The sequence below is a fragment of the Rissa tridactyla genome, chromosome 2 (assembly GCF_028500815.1).
Source record: "Rissa tridactyla isolate bRisTri1 chromosome 2, bRisTri1.patW.cur.20221130, whole genome shotgun sequence".
In the NCBI taxonomy this organism is placed as follows: Eukaryota; Metazoa; Chordata; class Aves; order Charadriiformes; family Laridae; genus Rissa; species Rissa tridactyla.
Genome location: NC_071467.1, coordinates 129,637,482 through 129,658,976, shown reverse-complemented (window position 1 = coordinate 129,658,976; position 21,495 = coordinate 129,637,482). Strand labels below are relative to the sequence as shown.

At 41.9% G+C, this 21,495-nt stretch overlaps 1 protein-coding gene across 2 annotated transcripts in view; it reads right to left on the bottom strand.

The window, feature by feature from the left end:
- SCRN1 (secernin 1) overlaps window positions 1-13,908 on the bottom strand; it is a 41,633-nt gene extending 27,725 nt beyond the window's left edge. The window contains exons 1-2 of one of the 2 annotated variants that reach the window (XM_054192727.1): window positions 13,862-13,908; window positions 2,423-2,582 (exon numbers count right to left, since the gene is read on the bottom strand). In XM_054192727.1, the coding sequence (XP_054048702.1) occupies window positions 2,423-2,581 (159 nt within the window). In that variant the 5' untranslated portion in view covers window position 2,582; window positions 13,862-13,908. Of the gene's footprint in view, window positions 1-2,422; window positions 2,583-13,254; window positions 13,436-13,861 lie in introns of those variants that run through there. The other variant, XM_054192726.1, reaches the window with a different exon arrangement.
- Between the last annotated feature and the right edge of the window lie 7,587 nt (window positions 13,909-21,495).

The following is a 21,495-nucleotide window of genomic DNA, read 5'->3' as shown; positions in this document are numbered from 1 at the left end:
GACTTGTTTGATTGAATACACTTACTCACTCTGAGGCTGGAAAAAAACCTTGAACATTAAAGAAAAAACTAACAACCAAATCTATGCTTAGGTCTGTCTAAAGGAGAACATTTTAAGGACTGTGCAAAGCTACCAGACAGCGGTTAGACCCAATAAAAGAATTAAAATCAGTATCTTGTTTTAACCAGCTTACTCTACTCAAAATACCTATGAGAAAAAAAAAATTTAAAAAAGGACATTAACAATACTTAGTGTGCCAAAGATGCAGTGGTAAGTGATTGCTTGCACTACTCCCAGAGCAACTGAAGATGTTTTTATTCTCTGCTGGGAGGAAACAGGAAGAATTTCAGTAAACATTTAGAGCCTGGATGTTTCTGTACACCACTGTGCTTGCAAAAGCTCAGACTAGCTAATGAAGAACGATGCAGTAGCATAGACTAGCAGAGGCCAAAGTACCCATCTAATTAGGGCTTAAGCCCCTACTTCAAAAAATAGTTATTATCCCACTCCAGTCCCTTGTCTAAAAGCACATCTCCACCACACCGCAACAAACTTTACCCTCATTTGAAAAAAAAAAAAAAAAAAACAAACACAACAAAAACAAACCAACCAAAAAACCCAAAACAAGTCCTCAACATTTAAAGGGAAGGCTTGCAGATACTGGTTTGCAGAACCAATCTACAAACTGCAGTGTGCTAGGCAAAGGGACTGTGCTCCCCACTTCCAAAAGGGCTGACAAGAAAGTCCTGTTTATGACTGAATTCTATAAAAGGCATTAAACTGTTTAATCATGGGGCGGAAAAGGGATCATAATAGATTATATATGGCTTAATTATACCTTTTTTTAGAAAATTATGACAATATCATCAAAGATTAAGATATGGGGCAAAGAGAACAAAAGAATCAAGCACTCTAATATTACATTCTTATAAGGTATTCTCCTTTAAGGACACAAACACTCCAGAGCAGCTTTTGGAGGTTCTTTCACAATAGCAGAACTTTTTTTTCATTTCCAGTTCTATGAAAAGAAGCTTTAAAAAAACGTCTCTGAAGTTTTCTTCTTGTCTTATGGTCACACTTGTGTTCTGCATGTTAGCACAGGTCTACAAGAGTGCTACCAATACAACACTGCAATTAACAGCAGTTAGTGCTTTTGGACAGGGGGAGAGGATTTCTTTACATCCAAGATTAAAACACTTAATAATGCATGAGTTTTACTAGATGCTGGTAGCAACAGGAATCAAGAGAACATTAACCGTTAGAAAGAACAGCACCAAATCGTCTGAAATTTGGAAGTCGTCCCCCTTGAAAGACAGAATTAAAACTGGCACTGGCCTTAGGATCTCTCCTGGGGAAGCAACAATTACCTAAAGGATCTGCAGGGATGAGACACCAGCCTGGTGCAGACCGCATAGTGTCCTCAGCCTTCTGCACAGCCATAGGGACAGGAGGAAGCTGAATGCAGGGAATCTCACAGCTTCTGCTTTCCCAGTCGCCAGCCAGACCAAGAACCTGTGGCATCCTTACAGTGCAGATCAGGCTCTGTGTCCTCTGCTAAAAATGGCTACCCCCACCAATCCTTGTCTTTCCTTCTGCTGTCTCAGTCTCTTCTTTCCACCTCTACTGCACACTTTCCCCTCTTCCTGGTCTTGTTTCATTTGTTCCTTTGCTTCACTCTTCCATATCTGCTTATCCTTTCATTTTTCCTGTCATTAAAGTGAAGCTGCAGTAACAGATTATACTTAAAATTACTTTCAGCAGGGTCCCTTTCAACCTGCATTCATGGCAGCGGCGTCCAGCTTCAGGACCCCAAACCCAGACTGGATTCAGAGAGAAGCCACAGCACTGAAAACTGACCATGATGCAGGTGCCTCAGCTGCAGAACATGTCATCAAAGCCAACTGTATGTACAAAAGTTATGTTTGGCTTACAAAGTTTATGCTCTCATATTCTTCCTCTCACACTCCCTTATTAAAGCACAAGTTCTTTAAGGCAGAGATTTATGGCTACCTGTTTTGCAACATGCCTAGGGTAGTCAGGCCCCATTACAACTGTCAAACAACAACCACAAATGAAAACAATTCATATGGCAAGTGACAAACTTTGAAAATTTCCTTCTAGTTCCAGTTAGCCAGGATATTTTTCCCTCAAAAGGAAAAGGCAAGCAATAAGCTACACAGGGCAGGAATCTGAGATGTGTTCAGCCTGTCTGCTGAAGAAAGTACAGATCATGTATTATTCCTCAATTAAACAAAAAAGTCACATTCTGAGTTTCACCCTCAGGACTTTCAAAAATCTTGTCTTGAGAGAGGTTTGAGTGAAGGGAACAAGGACTCCAAAATATGTCAATAAAACAAACCAGAATTCATTTCTTCCAATAATAGTAATTTCTCACAGTTTTAATGTAACAACTCATCCTTACCTCAACTTTGCTTCCTGGATCATGATCTGCGGCAGCAAAGTAGACCACCTCCTGGACTTCATCCCTAGGCCGTGCAGAGTTCTTTCCAAACACCACCAGTCCGTCTTTAGAACATGGGGGAAAGGCTACAAAACAGTAACTTGGGGGAGCTGCAGCCATCCTAGACAGGAAAGGAGTAAACGAACAGAAGCAGTGTTTGCTCAATTCAGTTGCATGCATTAGAGACTCATTCAGTCTACCACTACTTGTAGCTAAGAGACAATGCATTCCCTCTATCTGTCAGTCTATTTGTCAGCAATGACAACAGAAGAACAGGTCAGCTCAGAGGAAGCTTATCTGGATTTAATAAAAAGAATTATAGTTATTTTCAGACATTTTTCACCTTTGTGAGGCATAAAGAAAAGGAATAAAGGCAAGATGACTGCACCTTAATGAGTCTACTTAGTCCCCATAGAAAGAAAAAAGATATTCTGCACCAGAGCTGTTTGGCAACACATGACCCAGATGTATTCTGCTGACTCAGACAAGCGCAGAGACACAGAATAATTTTAAATAATTTACTCTCTCTGTTCCCATGCAGTTTAAAACTTTAAGAAAGGAAAGAGAAAACATGTTTGAGGTATTTCTGAGGGAGGATAATGGTGTAACTAGAAACAGAACAATGATATAGCATAATTATATCAAAAACTGTCCATCAATTTAACTACTCAGATCAGAGAGATACTGAAGCACTAACTGCACTTTATTTCCTCTGTGGTTTGTCTGCATTGCTGCTCTTGCCTAAAGTTAATTGATTGCAGTTTATTTGTTTGTGTAGGCTAATGTGAATATTCTTTAAAATGCTTACAGGATAGCACAAACATTTTAAGATTTTAAGTGTTTGCAATGACATTATATTAATAAAAAATGTAAACTGTTTCAGGACTGTAACACTACTGTAGCTGGTCTTGTGTACATGGCCATATGTTACATTTTTTCCACCATTTGGGGCAACTTCTGGCACAGATGCTTACAAAAGAAAAAGGTGGGATGTTTGTTGCTTGTTGAAATAGCATTCAACACAGATGTCTGAGTTTTCTTCATAGATCTTATCATGCATCAGAAATTCCAACCCCAAAATGAAAAAATATGTTCCTCTTCTCCCTCCATGATACCCTAAACAAGTAAAAATATCTGCACACATTTGGACTCCTTAGAATACAATCAAAAGTTTCCCCCTCAAAAGGTGCTAATTTATTTGAAAGATAATTTTGAGGGGGTGTGTGCGTGCAAAGTTGGTTTTGATTATTAACTTGAACATCTTTCAAACTGTTCAAATGTGACTTTTTGTTATTTAAAGCAGTACCATTTCAGCACACACTTCTCACAGAATAGCAGGCTTCCAGTATTAAACCAAAGAAAGAATGCCTTTTGAATAAAGGCTATAAAGTGGTAATTGTGAAGAAAACACTTAAGAGTTTGCCTGTAGACTATGAACAAGTCACAATGACACTCAACCTTGCAAAAAAATTTCAAGAGAAGACGTGTTAAAGGCATCCTCTACCAACACAATGTGGGGTGATGAATTGTCAAGGGAACTCACACCACCTTTTAATTTAGGTAAAATTATATACTAGAATAATCAGCCAGTTGAGTCGAACATGTTTTAGGAAACAAACAAACCCCTTTTTACATGGGGAGTTTTGACCAGTGTGAAGGAACAAGCTACTATAAGCTGGAAGGAATGACTTCAGCTGATAAAAGACATCCGGCAGAGAACACCTACCTGCATGTTGTGCCACTAAGTCTCAGTATGTTATTGGTTCTAGACGAGTGTCTTGCAGACACATATGATGACAAAGCCTGACTTCAATTGCCACTATTATCACTTCTTATCATTTGTGATTAAACTAAAATGCAACACGTAAAGCGTTGCCCAAGCTTCATCACTAATGAAACCATTTAGTATTTTTCTAGGAACTATTCTGAGTATGTACATTTATTTTGCCATGTTGGTGATGTCAATGTAACCGCTTTCCAGAACCTTAAGAATTCACATCTACCTTCTGATAAGTCACTATTTAACGTTCTAAATTTGTCTCCTGATGCCTTGCCAGACCAGCCAAAATCTTGAATAACTTGCAGGCTTACAGCGTATCTTATTATTCAAAATAAATACTTTCTTTATTCTAAACACAAACTAAGTGGATTGATTTGAAATAAATAAGGCAGTAGAAAGACATTAGACATCCAACAGCCTAGACAGAAAGGTTAAAGCGATACACAGTACTAATTTTTACTGCATGAAGTTCTTCAACTTACATACCAAACACATTGCCAGGTAGGCTTAAAAAGACGGGAAAGAATGCTTCAGCACTGCTTTACTGAATGAATTGGAAGGTATGCAAGGCAGACTTTTACATACCTACAGACTGAGTAGGCAGGGAAAAGAATTAAAAATCTGTAGTATTTTTATCTGTCTTCTATTCTGCAGACTCCTGAAGTCCTCCTTGGAATAAAGCAGGCTCATTTGTATTTGTAAGGTTTTTGATTTTTTTTTTTTCCTTGAAATATACCAACAGTTACTGAACTAAAACCAAATTGCCATTTTGGTAAGGCTTTTTAAGTATGGAAGTACGAGTAAGATACTCTGTAACTAGAGTTCACCTCACCACACCTCTATTCCATACAGGGGAGTATGTAACAGTTGAACGCTGCAAGCTGAATGGTACAACCTTGTACTGAAAACATGATTGTCATAAGGGTTGGCACTGGGATGTGAAATTAGGTTTCTAGAGAAGGAAGTTAGCTAGCAGTATACTACGGCTTAAATCCACTCAGTTTGCTAGGTAGCAGTTTTTCCTAGAACCTCATTTGGTTCATTTTAAATATGGCAAGGATGGCAGTTTCTCAGATACACCCACAGCCTGTGTTTGTGCAGAACACTACTGAACTTCATCTTCCTCCATCATGTAACTAAAGCAGTCTGTCAGCAGCTAACTATCCAAGCAGGACATTTTTACTTGCCTACTTCATTTTCCTTTTTTCATAGTTTAACTTCAGGTTGTCCTCATTCTCCTTTTCACACATTTGCCACCTCTTTGCCCTCTCACAAGATACCATCCTGACTCAGTACCAAACAAACATCTTCCATCAATGACATAGACAGTGAGATCGAGTGCACCCTCAGCAAGTTTGCAGAGGACACCAAGCTGAGTGGTGTGGTTGACACGCCCGAGGGATGGGATGCCATCCAGAGGGACCTGGACAAGCTTGAGAAGTGGGCCCATGTGAACATCATGAGGTTCAACAAGGCCAAGTGCAGGGTTCTACACCGGAGTTGGGGCAATCCCCAGTATCAATATAGGCTGGGGGATGAAGGGATTCAGAAAAGCCCTGAGGAAGACAAGCTGGAAATGAGCCAGCAGTGTGCGCCCACAGCCCAGAAAGCCAACCATATCCTGGGCTGCATCAAAAGAACCACGGCCAACAGGTGGAGGGAGGTGATTCTACCCCTCTACTCCACTCTCATGAGACCCCACCTGGAGTACTGCATCCAGCTCTGGAACCCTGAGCACAGGAAAGACATGGACCTGTTGGAGCAGCTGCAGAGGAGGGCCACAGAGATGATCAGAGGGATGGAACACATCTCCCGTGAGGACAGGCTGAGAAAGTTGGGGTTGTTGAGTCTGGAGAAGAGAAGGCTCCGGGAAGACTTTATTGCAGTCTTTCAGTACTTAAAGGGGGCTTATAAGAATGTTGGGGACAAACCTTTTAGAAGGGCCTGTCATGATAGGACAAGGGGTAATGGTTTTATACTAAAAGAGGGTAGATTTAGACTAGATATAAGGAAGATTTTATTTTTTTTTTTTTACAATGAGGGCGGTGAGACACTGGAATGGGTTTCCCAGAGAGGCAGTAGATGCCCCATCCCTGGAAACATTCAAGGTCAGGTTGGACGGGGCTCTGAGCAACCTGATCTAGTTGAAGACGTCCCTGCTTATTGAAGGGGGTTTGGACTAGGTGACCTTTAAAGATCCCTTCCAACCCAAAATATTCTGTGATTCTACCTTTTATCTACTGGAGGAACAGAATACTCCTCCTTCATAGTACCTCTGGTAAATCAGGCTAACGTACAAAACCACCTACTCTTGTTTCACAGATTATTTGCTCCTCAAACAAAAGGCAATCCTGAAAACCTTAGAAGACACTGGGAATGACTGCAAATAGATCTCAATGAACACCTTGTTGCCTATTCACTGCCATAGTTCTTTACCACAGAGCACGTTAGCCTGTTTACCACAGGCCTGATTTTCTCAACAGATCGTAGCTCAGACCTATACTTTGGTGTAGACAGAGGTAAACCTACACTGTATGTCAACAGGTTTGATTGCAGACCATTACACTCATGGATGGGCCACTGCAAGTTAAGAGGAACAGGGACACCACAGTCTATTACAAGCTATATCCAAAACCATTCTGCATATGAAAGCACTAGAAACAGACAAAGAGCTGTACATTATGCTATGCCACTACGTAATAACTGCTGCAGTTTCAGGTAGTTAACAGGCATCACACTTGGGTGACCTAGAATCACAGTGGGTACAAAGGTTGGAAAACCAGTTCTGAGTGACACCCACAAGGTAATATACTCTACTTGCTTTCTTTTTATTTGACAAAAATGTAACGAACTACAGCAGGGATGCAATGCTGCACATGGTCTTATTTTTTCCAGAGTCTCCTGGTCACTATGGCACTTAGCTTAGTTCTGACACTATGAAGAAGTTTTGTTTAACAAGTTCCTTTATTAAGATCTTCTCTCATTGTGATAAATCTCATTTAGAGACTGCCAAGCCAAATTAATTCTATGAACAAATCACCACTACTGTTAATGGTAAAACAGACAAGCTCCTAAGTACTTTGATGCAGAAAGAAAGGAGTAACATCCACCGGGCAATGTCTGGCTCCAAACATCACAAAGTAAAACAACAAGTATGACAATAATCAGGGCTCTATAAACAAGTCTGAACATCACTATACTCCTGAAATACGGGGAACATGGAAGCGCTATTGCCTAGCATCACCTCAAGAAACCTAACCCATAAATCTTGATAGACATAAAATACTAGTCTTCAGGTTGAAAATATCAAGATCTGGAACATTTCACTCTCACATATTTTCCATTTCACAGTATGAGGATCTTACAAATGCTACCATGTATAAAGAAGGGTCACAAATTCTCATTAGAACAACTTGCACCATTAGTGTCAAAATTTGTCTACAATCAGGCTTTTAGAGTGGCCAATGAGGAATAAAATTGTTATTCTTTAAGTCCGTACATAAAGGTTGTAACATAATCTAATGAAAGCTTCATCTAGATGTCATTTTTCACTTATTAAAAAAGGAACAGACAAATAATGCTGTTATAGCAACAGACACGGAAGACAGATTGCAGTATCCCATCCTCCCCTCATGGACACATGACTATCAGAGACTGAAGCCACACTCCTAGGAGAATATTATTCAGTGCATTTTGGAACCTTTCCCCTGACCCAGGATAACTGAAATAACTATGTATCCACAACAAAGCACTCTGAGCTTAGCAAGTCAGAGTCCAAAATGGAGAAAAGAAGATTTTCATACTAACTTGCTCAAGACTTTTTTGAGGTTTTTTTTTTCCATAACAACACCGTGTACTGCTTCTCTGAAAGCTGCAATTTGGTACTGAAATAATCTTTTATAAAGTTCAAAAAATTGACTGCTACAATAAAATTACTTCTCAGAAAAATAACTTTATCCTCCCATATTAAATAGATATCAACTCTTTTCAAGCCAACTAATTTTCCTTGTTTGCCAAAATACCCTGAAGACATTAAGCATAATGTAATTACTAGTTTTACAAAGTCACAAGCTATGTGAAAACCAGCTTGCCAACAGTAGCTTTCATAATTGCTATGTCTTATTTATTAAAAAAAAAAATACCAAAAATAAAAATTCAATATTATTAACTATTAGGTTTTGAAGCTAATAATAACTTATTGTTCAAGCAATTCCATAGCTTATTTCTAAAGCAGTAAAACTGCTTTTGCCAACAGTAAATTCTTTTCTCTGTCTTTTCTTTCAATTGGAAAACAAAACAATAGGTTTATAATGAAAGTGCAGCACTCACTAGGAAGCAATGGGTAATAAAAAGGATTAGTGTGAGAAAACAGGGACAAAAAAAAGGGTCTGTCTTGAAATTTAACTCATGCTTATTGAACTGAACCAATATTTGCTCTTCACATTTTAATTGCTGATAACTTAATGCCCTGCAACTTTATCTCAAGAAAAGTTAAAGACGTCCCTAAAGTCACATATAAGAACCCTTTGTTTTTAATATAAGTTAAGTTAGCTGGGGCTTCTGAAATGTTAATTAAGATCGATTGTTAATGTTAATTAAGATTTACACCAAATAAAAAAAACTTCTGAAGCAGCTATTCCTACTTCTTTCCTGACAAGGCACCATTTAGGACATGTTAAGTGATGCACATGTACAAACAGTTCTGCCCTTAATACACTACGCAAAATTTTTGATTTCTACACCAATATAGTCTCTATAATAATAATACGTGGTCACCATCATGTAGAGCAAGACAAGATCAGTAAAAGATATTACATGAAAAGCCAGCTACCACCATTACAGCTCCTCTTCACAAGAGCTCAAAACAATGCTCAAGTAGATATTAAAGTCGTCCAGTGAGACCAAGCAGTCAGCACGGACACTAGAAAAGCATTCACCTCATGTTACTATGAGTAGAATTTAACTGTAAAATTTGCCTTGCATTGATATGATTTGACTTACAAACTCGCAAAGCTTCAGCTTGATCAAGCCAAACCTTCACCTAGGAGCATAATTGCTGCATTCATTACTCAGCATAGCTACAATAGCAAGTCTTACAGCATGGATGGAACCACAAATACCACACTTCGCTTTCATTCGGCTTAGTGAGGTTGCACAGATCCATCATACAAACTCGTCTTTCAAACATTTTGTAAGTTTGTCTTCAAGAGTTTTGTTGGCATGACTGTCCAGCTTTCTGAAGCACAGACGTTAACAAAAGTGTCGTAGAGGGTTAAGTCTAAACCTCTCCTAATGCCCAGTTTTTCAAGCATGCCTGTGGTTGTCCTAGATAACCCATTGTTAATGCTGGTGATAATCAACATCATGTTTTCAAGACAGTGTGGGTGTCCACAAAAACAAGGGTGGGAGGGTTAACACTAAGGTTTCACCTCAGACTTCCATAGCAGTTTGGTCTGAACACCAGTTTTACTGATCGTACAGCCTCATTTCTTCCACCCTCACTTCTGTAGTTTCTTCGTATTAAAGCTGGTCTGGAACGGGTGCTTTAGGTATCAGAAACACAGAGGCTGACAAATTCCTTGCTGGTAAATTCTGAGTGCATTCTGGTGATGACAGTCTTTTCTTTAACGTTTGTATTGCAAAAGAGATTTGAGCTGCTTCGAAAGTCCAGAGATCACATTAAGCATTTTACGAAGACGTACAACTTGTTTCTGTGTATTAAAGGATGACTTCTTCTCACTATATTTTTGGCTTTTATAAAACAGAACGCCAGCTGTGCTAATACTTCTGAACTATTTCAGTAACATTTACAGATTTCAATAAATCTGTTTTCATTGCTGAGAAAAAGGGTAAGTGACCTAACCTGCAAGAAACATTTACAATGAAAAACTGAGAGGCAGCACCTGAACAAGGGTCCTCGGATTTCGATCAATGCTCTCTCATTAGAGAAGGAAGAATACATCAAATAGGCCACACATTATTTATTCTCAACTCTTCCATATTTTTAACGGGGTGGCAGAAGAAAGGTCAGTTAAAACTGTAAAAACTTTGTTCAGGGTTTAGTTGTTGGTTTTCAACCTCTACTTTAACCTTCAAATTAAGATGTTTCCTGTGTCTGGGACAAGCTTGTATTTCCATTTACAAATCAAGCCTAGTGTCTTATGCACACAGAGACATGTGATCTGTGCATTCTGCAGAAAAGCAATGTTTCCAAAAACAGAAATGAAAAGCAAAATTCATTCAGCTGCAGGCACAGAACAAAGACAGCAAACTGAAAGGCACAATAATAATATTGTTCCCATCTTAGGAAACACTGAAAGGTTATTTTTTTTTCATTGACAATTTGGACAGTTTTAATGCATGACTTATCAGGAGAGAGGAAGGTTGCATTTATTAAGAAATTAGAAAGCAGAGACTGTTCCTGAATATAAAGCACAAAACCATGCCAGATCTGTGTGTCCCTATAGTTTGGACATTTCATTATTAGACCTTAGCCAAACTGTTTGACTTTTTCCATACCACCAATGGATGACGATAGCAATTTACCACTCGAAGGTGCCACACTCAACTTCGATTGTCTCCATTCCTCTAAGCTGTGTCTAAAAAGATATCTAAGAGGAGTTATCAGCAGCTGAAACTTAGCAAGCCATGCTTTTATTTTTGAATTACAAGAAGTAGCAATTCCCTACACAAGCATAAAATCAAGTTGCATTTCAAAGCTTTCCTAAGCAGTACACCCTACTCAGTCATTTATCTGAGCAGAGACATAATAGGTCTGGAAAAAACTGAAAATATTTCTCTTGCTTTATGTGGGAAAATTTGGAATATTCCTGGCCACAGCTGCCAGGTTTCTTAAGACTGTCTAACAAATTAGATACTGGCCATCAAATCAGCATGGTAAAGCTCTTCAGCATTTAAAGTCCTAACAAATGGTAAGATTTCAGCTGTTCCAGAACTTCACAGTCCCTTGACCAACCAGTTCTATTTTAATTGTCTAATACACTCTCATCCAACCTTTCAAAGCAGGCATCTTTCAATCTTATTTTTTGCCTCAAGTAATCTGAATTATGTTAATGAAAACGTAGTTCTATTTAAAAACAAATCAGGGTCAGTCATCCAGAAGACAACAGATTTCCGTCTCATTTCCATCACAGGCTGTGCATACAGGGAAAATTCATTATATATACAGACTTTTCACTGAGTGGATGTCAATGCACTTAATTAAGTCTCCAAGCAGTCATAGAACTGTATTCCTTTTGTAGCGGCTATTACAGCCTGCAGTCTGAGGTCGTATTTGTAACACTCTCCATTTCGTAGAGAAGCACCTGTTTTTTCGTGCTTCTGTCACTGGGGCAGAGACCCCTGTTAGGATCTGCTAGTATCTGAAGCATCTTTGTACAACACACAACTTCGTAATGAGAAGTCGCTAACTGCTGCATAATACTTAGCCATGTAGCTTTTCCTCTTTGTAGAGCCGGCACAATCCAGTTTTGCGGTTCAGTTAGGTCTTGATCACTGCACAGAAAAGATTGTCCACCTCCACACAGAACTGGCTAATGCATACTGACTGGTAGTCATTTCAAATTAGCAACATCATTATGTTAGCAAAGGGTAAAATAAAAAGCATCAAAGTATCTTGTTGGAAGTCTCAGTTTAGTTTAAAATATAACCCCGAACAACAGCAAGTGTTACAGTACTACTAAAAAAGAGTTTGTAAATGTTAGGATGTAATGTAACACACTGTGGCAGAAAGCAGCCATTTGGGTACCTCACAGAGAGGCAGGTATAGACAGCAATCCTGTGCAACTTCTCGATCTGCTGAATTTACAGAAAGAGAAGGCCAACAGACTAGAGGGATAATGTCCAGCTTCACAACTCTTCAAGTTCATAATAAAGAAAGAAATTCTTACTGGAAGCTTCTAGCACAAACCAGCACACCTTCCCACCTGCAAACTGTGTAAAGCATTCATGGTTGATGACTTTGGAAGGGGAAGGTGTAGAGCCAAATTCAGTAGCCTTTACCAAAAATACCAAACTCAGAAAGAGTAAACAAATGGAGCTTAAGCTATGCCCTGCTTTACCAAATGTCTTCCAAAAATGGAAGTTACCATAAAAATCTCAAATTCTAAGCAACAGAAATACTTTTTGGGGAAGACAAAACCTACTCATATCAATAAAGAACTTCCATCCACCACATTTGCCTCAATATAACACCTGTCTTTTTAGACTGTCCATGTAAGCTCTAGGGTCTAAACTGCTTGCAAAAGCTCACAGCACTATGGACGGTTAAGTTAACTTCAGTCTTGATTCATCTCAAATCAGTGGAAGTCCTGTGTTGACAGAGATCAACCTCCTAAATATATATGCTTAAGGGTTTGTTTTGAGGTTTCTTTTTGTTTGGCTGGAGGGTTTGGGGCGCATGTTACAAAAAAACCAAGTACGTTTAGAGATGCTTTAAATCCCTGACTCTAAAACAGCTTTTAGACCAATAGCCGAAGTGGTAATAGTCTGTAACCAAATGAGTCAGTGACTCCGCTTCCCACAAGTTCCTGTATTTATTATCTTCTAAACTACTGAGTAAATTTAGCATACACAGATAGTTCACATCACAGAATTTACAAAGTGCATTGCATCACAACCAGTTCTCTGGGATTATTAAAGCTTCATTTCCTACAGGTATGGATGGGTTTACTCAGTTCTGGGGAGATTTTTCACAGGCATCTATATATATATATATATATGTATGTGCACACACAGGAACAGGGCCCTAACAAAGCTGTCTTCTGCTTGAGATACTAGTTTAATACAACTTCCCCCCCTTTAATTATCAGTACTGGAGAAAATGTCTTTTCAAAAACAAAAAAAAAAACCAAAAACAAAAAAAAGGGCAAAAAAGGGCCGGTTAACCGTAGCCTCTAGTAGCACAAATAAAGATCTCGGGTTTGCAGACTCCTGCAGGAAGGTATGTCTGCTCATCAGCCTGCTCAAGTGAACGAAACCATCACATACCTACCTGGGCGTAACAGCATGCTTAGAAATGCCCATAAAGGCACGTAGATTTCAAGGTGACTATATGAAAAGACACCTTCACAAAAAAGAAAGGGTACACAACTCACGCCGGGTCCTTAAAGGAAGGCAGCGACCGGAAAGCCTTGCGACAGCCGGGGACAGCGTTTACCGACGCTGTCGGTAAACCAAAGACCAAGTGGCCCCTCGCCGGGGGCCCCCCACCCACACCCCCGGAGCTCACTCCCGGCGGCCGGGGGAGGCCTGCGGGGCAGCCATGTTACGCGGTGCCCGCAGCCCCCGCCCAGGGCGGCGCGGTGCCTCCCGCCGCCGCGGGAGCAGGTGCGCGGAGGCGCCCGGGAACATCGCCGCCGGGGGACATCACCCGCACCGACTCCGGGAAACCGGTTCTGCGCCATCCTCATCCCGCCATCCCCTCCCTCCTTCCCTCACCGCCCGGCGCTGACGGGGCGAGCCCCGCCGGGCAGGTCGCTGCCCGCAGCCCCCCTTCGCCGAGCGGGACGGCACCGGCCCGGCCCCGCCGCTCAGCGGGAGAAGGGGAGAGGGAAGATGCGACGCCCTGCCCTGTAGCGTTACTGGCACCGCTACCGTACCTCAGCACGTCCGACGCTCCGCTCCCCTCAGCCTCGCGGCGGCGGCCCCTGCCGGTGGGAGCAGGCGCGGCGCGCAGCCCCCTCCCCCCTGCGCGCGCAGCCGCTGCCGAACCGCTCCGCGCGGTGAGGCCCGGCCGGGGCGGCGACGGCGGCGGTGGCGGGTCCCGTCCGCGCCTGGGGCATCGCCGCTCGGCAGGTCCGCCGCGCCCCCCTGCGCTGTTGGGGGTTGCCCCACCGCGGGCCTCGGGGGCCTTCCGTTCCTTGCGTTTCACCGCGGAGCTGGCCGGTTGGCACCGGCCCTTCCTTCAGAGCCATTCATGCCCTCGCCCGGGGTCTTCCCGACCCCCTCTCCCCCGTGAGGTGCACGGGTGCTGGCTCCTGGCGGCTGCCAGCTGCCCTCAGGGCGAGGGGTGGTGGCCGCCGGTGGCTCGCGTGGGTGGGTGGGGGTACCCTCAAAGGCCACACCAGGGCAGGGACCACCAAAGCACGAGGACATGAAGATGGTGCCAAGGAGAAGCTTCCACATTTGGCGTGCGTGGGTGGAGAGTGGGGCAGGCGTCCTCCCTCAGTCTGCCTCAGGGACCGAGAGAGGGCACCAATACTGCCTTCAGGTTAGGCCTATGAAAATAAGGGGCTCGTTTATTCAGTTTTAGTCATATAATTGGATGGGTAACTTGCGCTTCTCTGCCACACAGGCAGGATCAGTCTAGAAAGTAACACAGCTCATTTAAAATGTGGTTGCCACCTCATTAACAGGTCAAACCGCCAGATAAGGAGCCCACCAACCTTTGCAAATCTGATGGGGTGACCTCACGATCGGGGACTTTGGTGGCTGCGTGCGAAGTGTCGCGGCGGGCTCCTGCCCTTCCCACAGCCGAACCCCTGGGGGCCTCTCAGCTCTTCGGGTACAAGAGCACCAGCGCCACCAGGCCTGGAGCAAGAGGGCAGTGACTGTCCCTCCCTCCGAGGCCCCGCGCAGAGCACAGCATGCCATGGCGCACGGAGCAGGTGGCTGGCTCTCTTGGCCAAACCAACACAGATGGGTCTGTCCCCTGTGCTCCCTCTTCAGCATACAACCTGCACCTCCATACAGAGGTGAAAATAGTTTCACTGCAAACTGTAGTCGTGCAGGTCCACCGCTACCTGGTTAAATGGCTCTGGTTTAGGAAAACAAACATGGTTTGCTGGTGTGAGGCAGCACCTTTACGTTTCTGTCTCCTTCTTCAAGGAACCTTGCTGCACGCTCCACCAATGCCTGCCCCAGACCAGACGCTTGGTGTGGAGAAGGGACTGCCAACTAAGTTTAATGGCAAGGTTAAAAGGAAGCTGGGGAGGAGGTTGGAAAGGCACAGATGAGCCAGCAGGCAGAACAAAGCATTAAAAATTAGAGCGTTTCAGCATAAGAGGAGGAGGAAGCAAGTACGGTTGGTGCAGCAGTGTGAAACCTGGGGAAGGCACAGAAAATATAGAAATCTGTAAAAGAGCTTTGTGCCTATAGTCTAAGAGGTTTATTCTTAGCTTTTGCCTCATTTCACAGGTTTTAATGCTTTTTGCCAGCAGAACTAGTTATCTGAAAGTGTCGTGTCAGCATGTTCTCCATAATGCTGTACAACGTGGTGGCTGAACTTGAGTTCCTCAGGATATTTGCTTTTCTTCCTGTTTCTTTTCAGGAGACGAACTCATTAACATGGGCCAAGCCAGCCTAACATGTCTGCAGAATCAATTGCCACAAGAAGCACAAGACTGATAGCCACTCCACATTTCAGTTAGTACTACACGTCATGCACTCCTACAAGGTAGGAATCTAGACATTTAAATATCACACTGCTTATTAGATCAGTAGATCTAGTTTAGTAACCTGCTGAAAGAAAAACAGAAAGCCAGACAGAATCTGCATATAGGACCCTACATGAAAAGAAAATTTAGAAGGAAAAATCCTGGAACGATGCGTGGCAAAAAGAATTTCCTGTCATCAGCACAGGTAGCAGAAGGATCCATGGGGTTGCGTGTGTTTGGAAATGATAGATAAGCTTTGGACACCATTGCTGCCAAACTTCCTTGCAGACCAGAAGTTGCAACTTCATTACATAACCAAAAGAGAAAGTAATTTGTTGTTCCCACTCTAAATCTTAGTGAATGTGAAATATTGTGGCATCTGCACCTTTTAAGGGTATATCAGCAACCTAAATAGGGACTAATTTAGAAGTCATCACTTAGCCTCAGTGCCTTTGCTTAAAATGCAGGGCTGATCATTAGCAACATGGAGCCTTTCATACTCTGAGACCTTCCATTATGTATTTTAAGCAAGACCTTTTTTTTCCTCTACTATCAGTTTGCTGTCATCAGAATTACAGTTCAATGTGTTTTGCAGTAGAAAAAAGGCTGGATATCTCCTGCTTAAAATATCTAACTGAAAGGTGATTTGAACCACTGAAAAGCTGAGGAGTTTATATCTATTTAATTGTAACAACTTCAGTTGAATATAACAACCCAAATTCCTTGCTCTGGAGTTACATCAAGGATGAACTGCGTCACAGGCAGCTTGCTTCTTAGAATCAGAAAGATAGCCGATGAAAAGAGCAGGTGCAATTTAAAAGGGGGTTTAAATTATATCCTATAACACACCACTTACATTGCCCATATTATGCTCACTTAGCTGACTAAGTCTATTCTCTAATTACACTGGAGATGATTATGGATGAGTATAATCTACCTAAGAATTATTAGACTGTCTGCAAAATGATTACATACCGGAGACACAGAAATCTTGCATGCTTCCTTTCTGTGTAAGCTGTCATGAACTGTGTAAAGCAGCAAGGATGAGCGGTTAGAGCATGGTCCTGGGAATCAAGAGAGCCTGGGGTGTATGTTGTTCTGCCATAAGCTTGTAACCTCACAGCAATTAAATTACCTCATACATGAAGTGGGGAGAGCATTTACTCACAGCTGCATCTTTGAAATCTTTGAATGGAGATTGCTGCATAAACAGAAAGTACAAAATTATAATCATTAGGACAAAGCCACAATGCTTACCTATTGATTATTTGCTCTTTGTCTTTAATAACATAACAGCAGAATTTATGGATATTAATTTTTTTTTTCTCCTGTAAAAGATGAATTTCCAATGGGATGCAACATCAAAGAAGGAGAGCAGGAAGGACACATCTTCAGAAAAGAGAATTTCAAAGAACCTTTGTTCCATGTTTTATCTGTGAAAGGAATAGACCAAAAGGCAAACACAGCAACACATAGCTTAAGTTACAGTTTATTTTTTTTCTTCTTTAAACACCTCCTTAGTTAGAGATCAAAGCCGACTCAGCAGAACTAGTACCCAAAATCCTCAAGACACCTTAGCACTAATCTTTGATTCATCATTTCCAAAATACTTCTCTCTGCAAGCTCAAGACAACAGCCATGCAGGCATACAACCAATGGAACTAGTTCTCTCAGCAAACAGTATTTAGGAGAGAAGCTGGCTTAATGCAGATGGTAAAAAAAGACCACCTAAGTGTTGAAATTATATAAAAAAAATGTACTACGATAGATTTTGGTGAAAGGGTAGTGCAGCCAAGAAAGCCCTTTTGTTGGTATTAGTTTTTGTTATTACAAGCCACCGTATTCTGGTGTTCTCCGGTGGAACACTGTACCTAAAAAGCAGATGAACTGGGCTTGCACACAACAAATGTACCTGGTTGCTGCTAAGTCAGAATTCTAAGCCTTTAGCCATAAAGGTATCCCTCTAAACTTAAATGATTCCTCTTACAGCAAGTTACAGGAACACAAAACTTCTTACATAACAGATAATAGTTTCACCATAGTCCCATAAATTCAACTGATGTCGTAAAACAAATCTGAAGAATAAAAAGTATCAATGGTACTTGGGCGTTTTGGGTTTTTTATATACTCAGGGGACTGGAGCAGAGAGTTGAGAGTACTTCTCCCGCACTAAAGGTGGCTTCGCCCATAAGAAAGAAAAGAAAGAAAAAGGGTAGCAGGTGCAATATTGTGATGTGAAGTAAAGATGTCACCTGCTGGGCTCACGAAATGTTCAAAATGCAAAAGATACAAGAAATCCTGGCTGCAGCCCCTTTATGCCATTATACCATTGAAGATTAATCTGTGTAAATGGCTGCAGCTGTACGTAAGATATCATTGTAAGCACAGTGGCAAGCTTAGTTGCTGAGCTCTTACTCGTGCACCACAGAAGGCGATTCATTTCTCCATTGCACAAGTGACATAACAGAACACAACTGCTTAGCCAGTGTCACAGGGACAGAAGACGGCATGCTACAGGGACTCTGGGCACGCTGCAGTTACCCTCTGTCTAGAAATCTATCAGGCACAGCACAGAACCGCACTAAGCTGCTCCATTGCACATTCAAAAAGGTTGCCTTCTTCTGGAGTAATGGTTGGATTTATCAAAAAAGCATCAGTCTGTTGCTTTGTTTTCATAAATTTTATAGTTTTCCTTGTTTTAATTTATAATAACTTGTGACACCATACTTACTTTCATAACTCTAAAAGGTATCACAAGACACATTTATTATTATTGGCTTTTCAAGTCCATTAGCCTGGAGCTTTTTTAGTGTGTTAGAACATCACCTGTAACAATGAGGCTAAACCACTTGACAATAGCTTAAGACTCAAAATAATAAATAGTCAAGGCGGGTGGAAGAAGGAAATATGTCATCCTGAGAAGATAAGCCAGTAATGACAACAAAGAAGCAGAAAATACAGAGACAACAGCATTACTTTCTTACGCAGTGATCCTGTTTAAGCTTCATGTATGCTTCCATTGTTATGATGCTGCCTGTGCAGAAATGCTTGTAAGCAGACCGATGAACTGGAAAAGTGTCTCACTTCCCTCTGCAAGAAACGCGCTATAGTAACTCGGTACTATGTAGTTACTCTTATTAAAATTATATTAAAATGCAAGCATAGAGTTTTTCTCAGCTTAGCATTATTCATAAAATTGCAACAGCTTGAACATAAATCAGTAATATAAGAAAACAGTTCTGGTGTTATGCAGGTGATACAGGAGTTCATTAAAATGACTGCATACCTGAAGCAGCTTTATGTGCTATTTTAGTGTGTCATCTCTGAATAATCTATGTGTAAATTGCTGCAAATTAAATCACAGCACTTAAGAGAAAAGATGGGACAGTAATACAAGGGACAGAAAGTGCCACTATGTGATTTATCAGCCATCTGGTGCAGTGCAAATAGCAGCTCTTCAGAGGAGGTACAGTCTTCTGGTTAGTTACCACAGCAACAGGTCTGCTGAGTACGCTGAAAAAGTTCTGCATGTGTCAGCAACCTTTTTTTCTCCTCCCGTACACCGCAGGGTGTGAGTAGTGGCATGTCCTTCCTAGGCTAGGGATGTTTTTGCTGCAGCATTTCTCATTATTCCACTTTTCAGGAGACTTAAAACTTGGACAGTCTTTTTTTTAATTTTTTTTTTAATATGCCTTTAAGCTGTCCTGACTCCAAAAAAAACCCCTTGATTAAGTAATTTTGCTTATTCATGGAAGTGGTAGATAGCTGCAGGTGGGAAGGGACCTCTGATAACAGAAATACTTCAAACTTAGATAAAACAAAGAAGTCCTTTTGGCTCCTGTACTTCCAAAAGGATGGGAAAAATATATATTTAAGAATATCTGCAACTCACTTTTACTCCTCTGATTTTCTCCCCAATCCTACTGGGGTGGGGGGATACGGGGCAGAAGTGAGCAAGCGGCTGTGTGGTGCTTAGTTGCTGGCTAGGGTTAAACAACCACAATCTTTCTCATAGAACAGCCCAAGTTTACATAAATGGCGTTGTCCACAATGTACAACTGGAAAATAGTAGTTAATAGGAGACTGGAAAAATAAAAAAAGCTCAAACTGCATTGCTCATGTCATACTGGTTGTGTGTTATTCCTTATGTACATATTTTAATAAAGAAATATCAACAATATATTACCCATGAGTTTTTAAACTGCCTTATATTGGCTGTGGATATCAGCCAAGAAAAACTGGATGGTACCAAGAGCTGTTCCCCTGCCTATTTTTTTTGTTCAGCTTGGAGAAGAGAAGGCCAAGGGGTGACCTCATTGCAGTCTACAACTTCCTCACAAGGGACAGCAGGGGGGGACAGCTGATCTCCTCTGGTGACCAGCAATAAGACGTGAGGAAATGGAATGAAGCTGCATCAGGGGAAGTTCAGATTGGACATTAGGAAAAGGTTCTTCACTGAGAGGGTAGTCGGGCACTGGAACAGGCTCCCCAGGGAAACGGCCACGGCACCAAGCCTGTCAGAGTTCAAGGAGCATCTGGACGATGCTCTGAGTCATGTTGGCTAGTTTTAGGTAGCCCTGTAAGGAGCTATGAGGACTCCATGATCCTTATGGGTCCCTTCCAACTTGAGATATTCTATGATTCTATTTTCTCTGCTATTTCCCCCCAGTGCAAGGGCCCTTGCTGTTTTCTCCAAGCCTGCCCTTGGAGAACCTGCCCACACCAGGCAGTGGTGTGACAGCGCAAGCCTGGCTGGTGCTGCTCTGGTCTGTCCAGAGGCACTGACACATCCCTGTGCTCCCCTCCTGCAGCTGCCTGCTTAAGAAGCAAGATTAATTGATGTCCTAGAGCCCACGTCACCAGCCTGCCTTCACACAGCCCCACCACAGCGTGAATGGCTGGTTGTGGCTGTGGAAGGGTGCCACCATGAGCTGAAGTTGGCTCAGGTTTGCAGTAGCAGGATCTGGTACCAAATGAACAGGAGTGTTGGCCATTTCTGCTCTGTACATGCTCCCACTGCAGTTTGTCCTCATTTGTCAGCTGGAAGATGAGCACCATGTGCCTGAGAGCCTTGCTTCAGACCAGGTTTTGTAGAGGCAGAGGGCTGAATTATTTCAGAGTGCAAGCCTACATCACGATGTCCATGTCACCGTGTTATGCCCAGGTTTTGACCCAACTAGTAATAGTGACAATAGCCATGAGGACATGACAGCACGTAAGGGCTGAAATACTGGACACAAATGCAAATTTTTACCTTCTGTTAAAAGGAAGGAACATCGCGAGTCTTAACTCTCTAAGTATTGTGGTCAGCATTGCTAAGAGTAAAATCCAGCAGGACATAATTTTCTTTAAGCTACAATTAGTCTGCTAGCTATAGCCGTATAGATTCCATACCCAGAGATGGACACGGGGTCACTAAGAACATTTTGCTTTGTATTTATGGAATGAAAACCCGTTCTCTAAAGACACATCCCAGCAGATTAGAGAGACCAGAGCTAAGCTGTACTATTTACTCCCAGACAGACAGCAGGCCAAGCATGCAAAAGAAATGGGTATTACTTAGTTCGCTATCCAGGGAAAGAGGCAGAAGAGGAAACATCAGCTGCTTTAAAGAAATTTCAATGGCAATAAAATGTAAGAGGAGAGGATTGATTTAATGCTTTCAGTCTGACTCCCAGATGAGAAATCAATTATCCTGCGTCATTTAATCTCCTTAAGCAGGTCGTGACACAAACTAGAAATTAGAAGCATTGTATCTAGTATGAAGAGCAGCTCTTAATGGTAGTTAGCATCAGCCTCATGTTTTTCCTCTAAAAAAATCTAACTGTGATTTGGGGAGCTCTGAAGAGTTGGCTGCG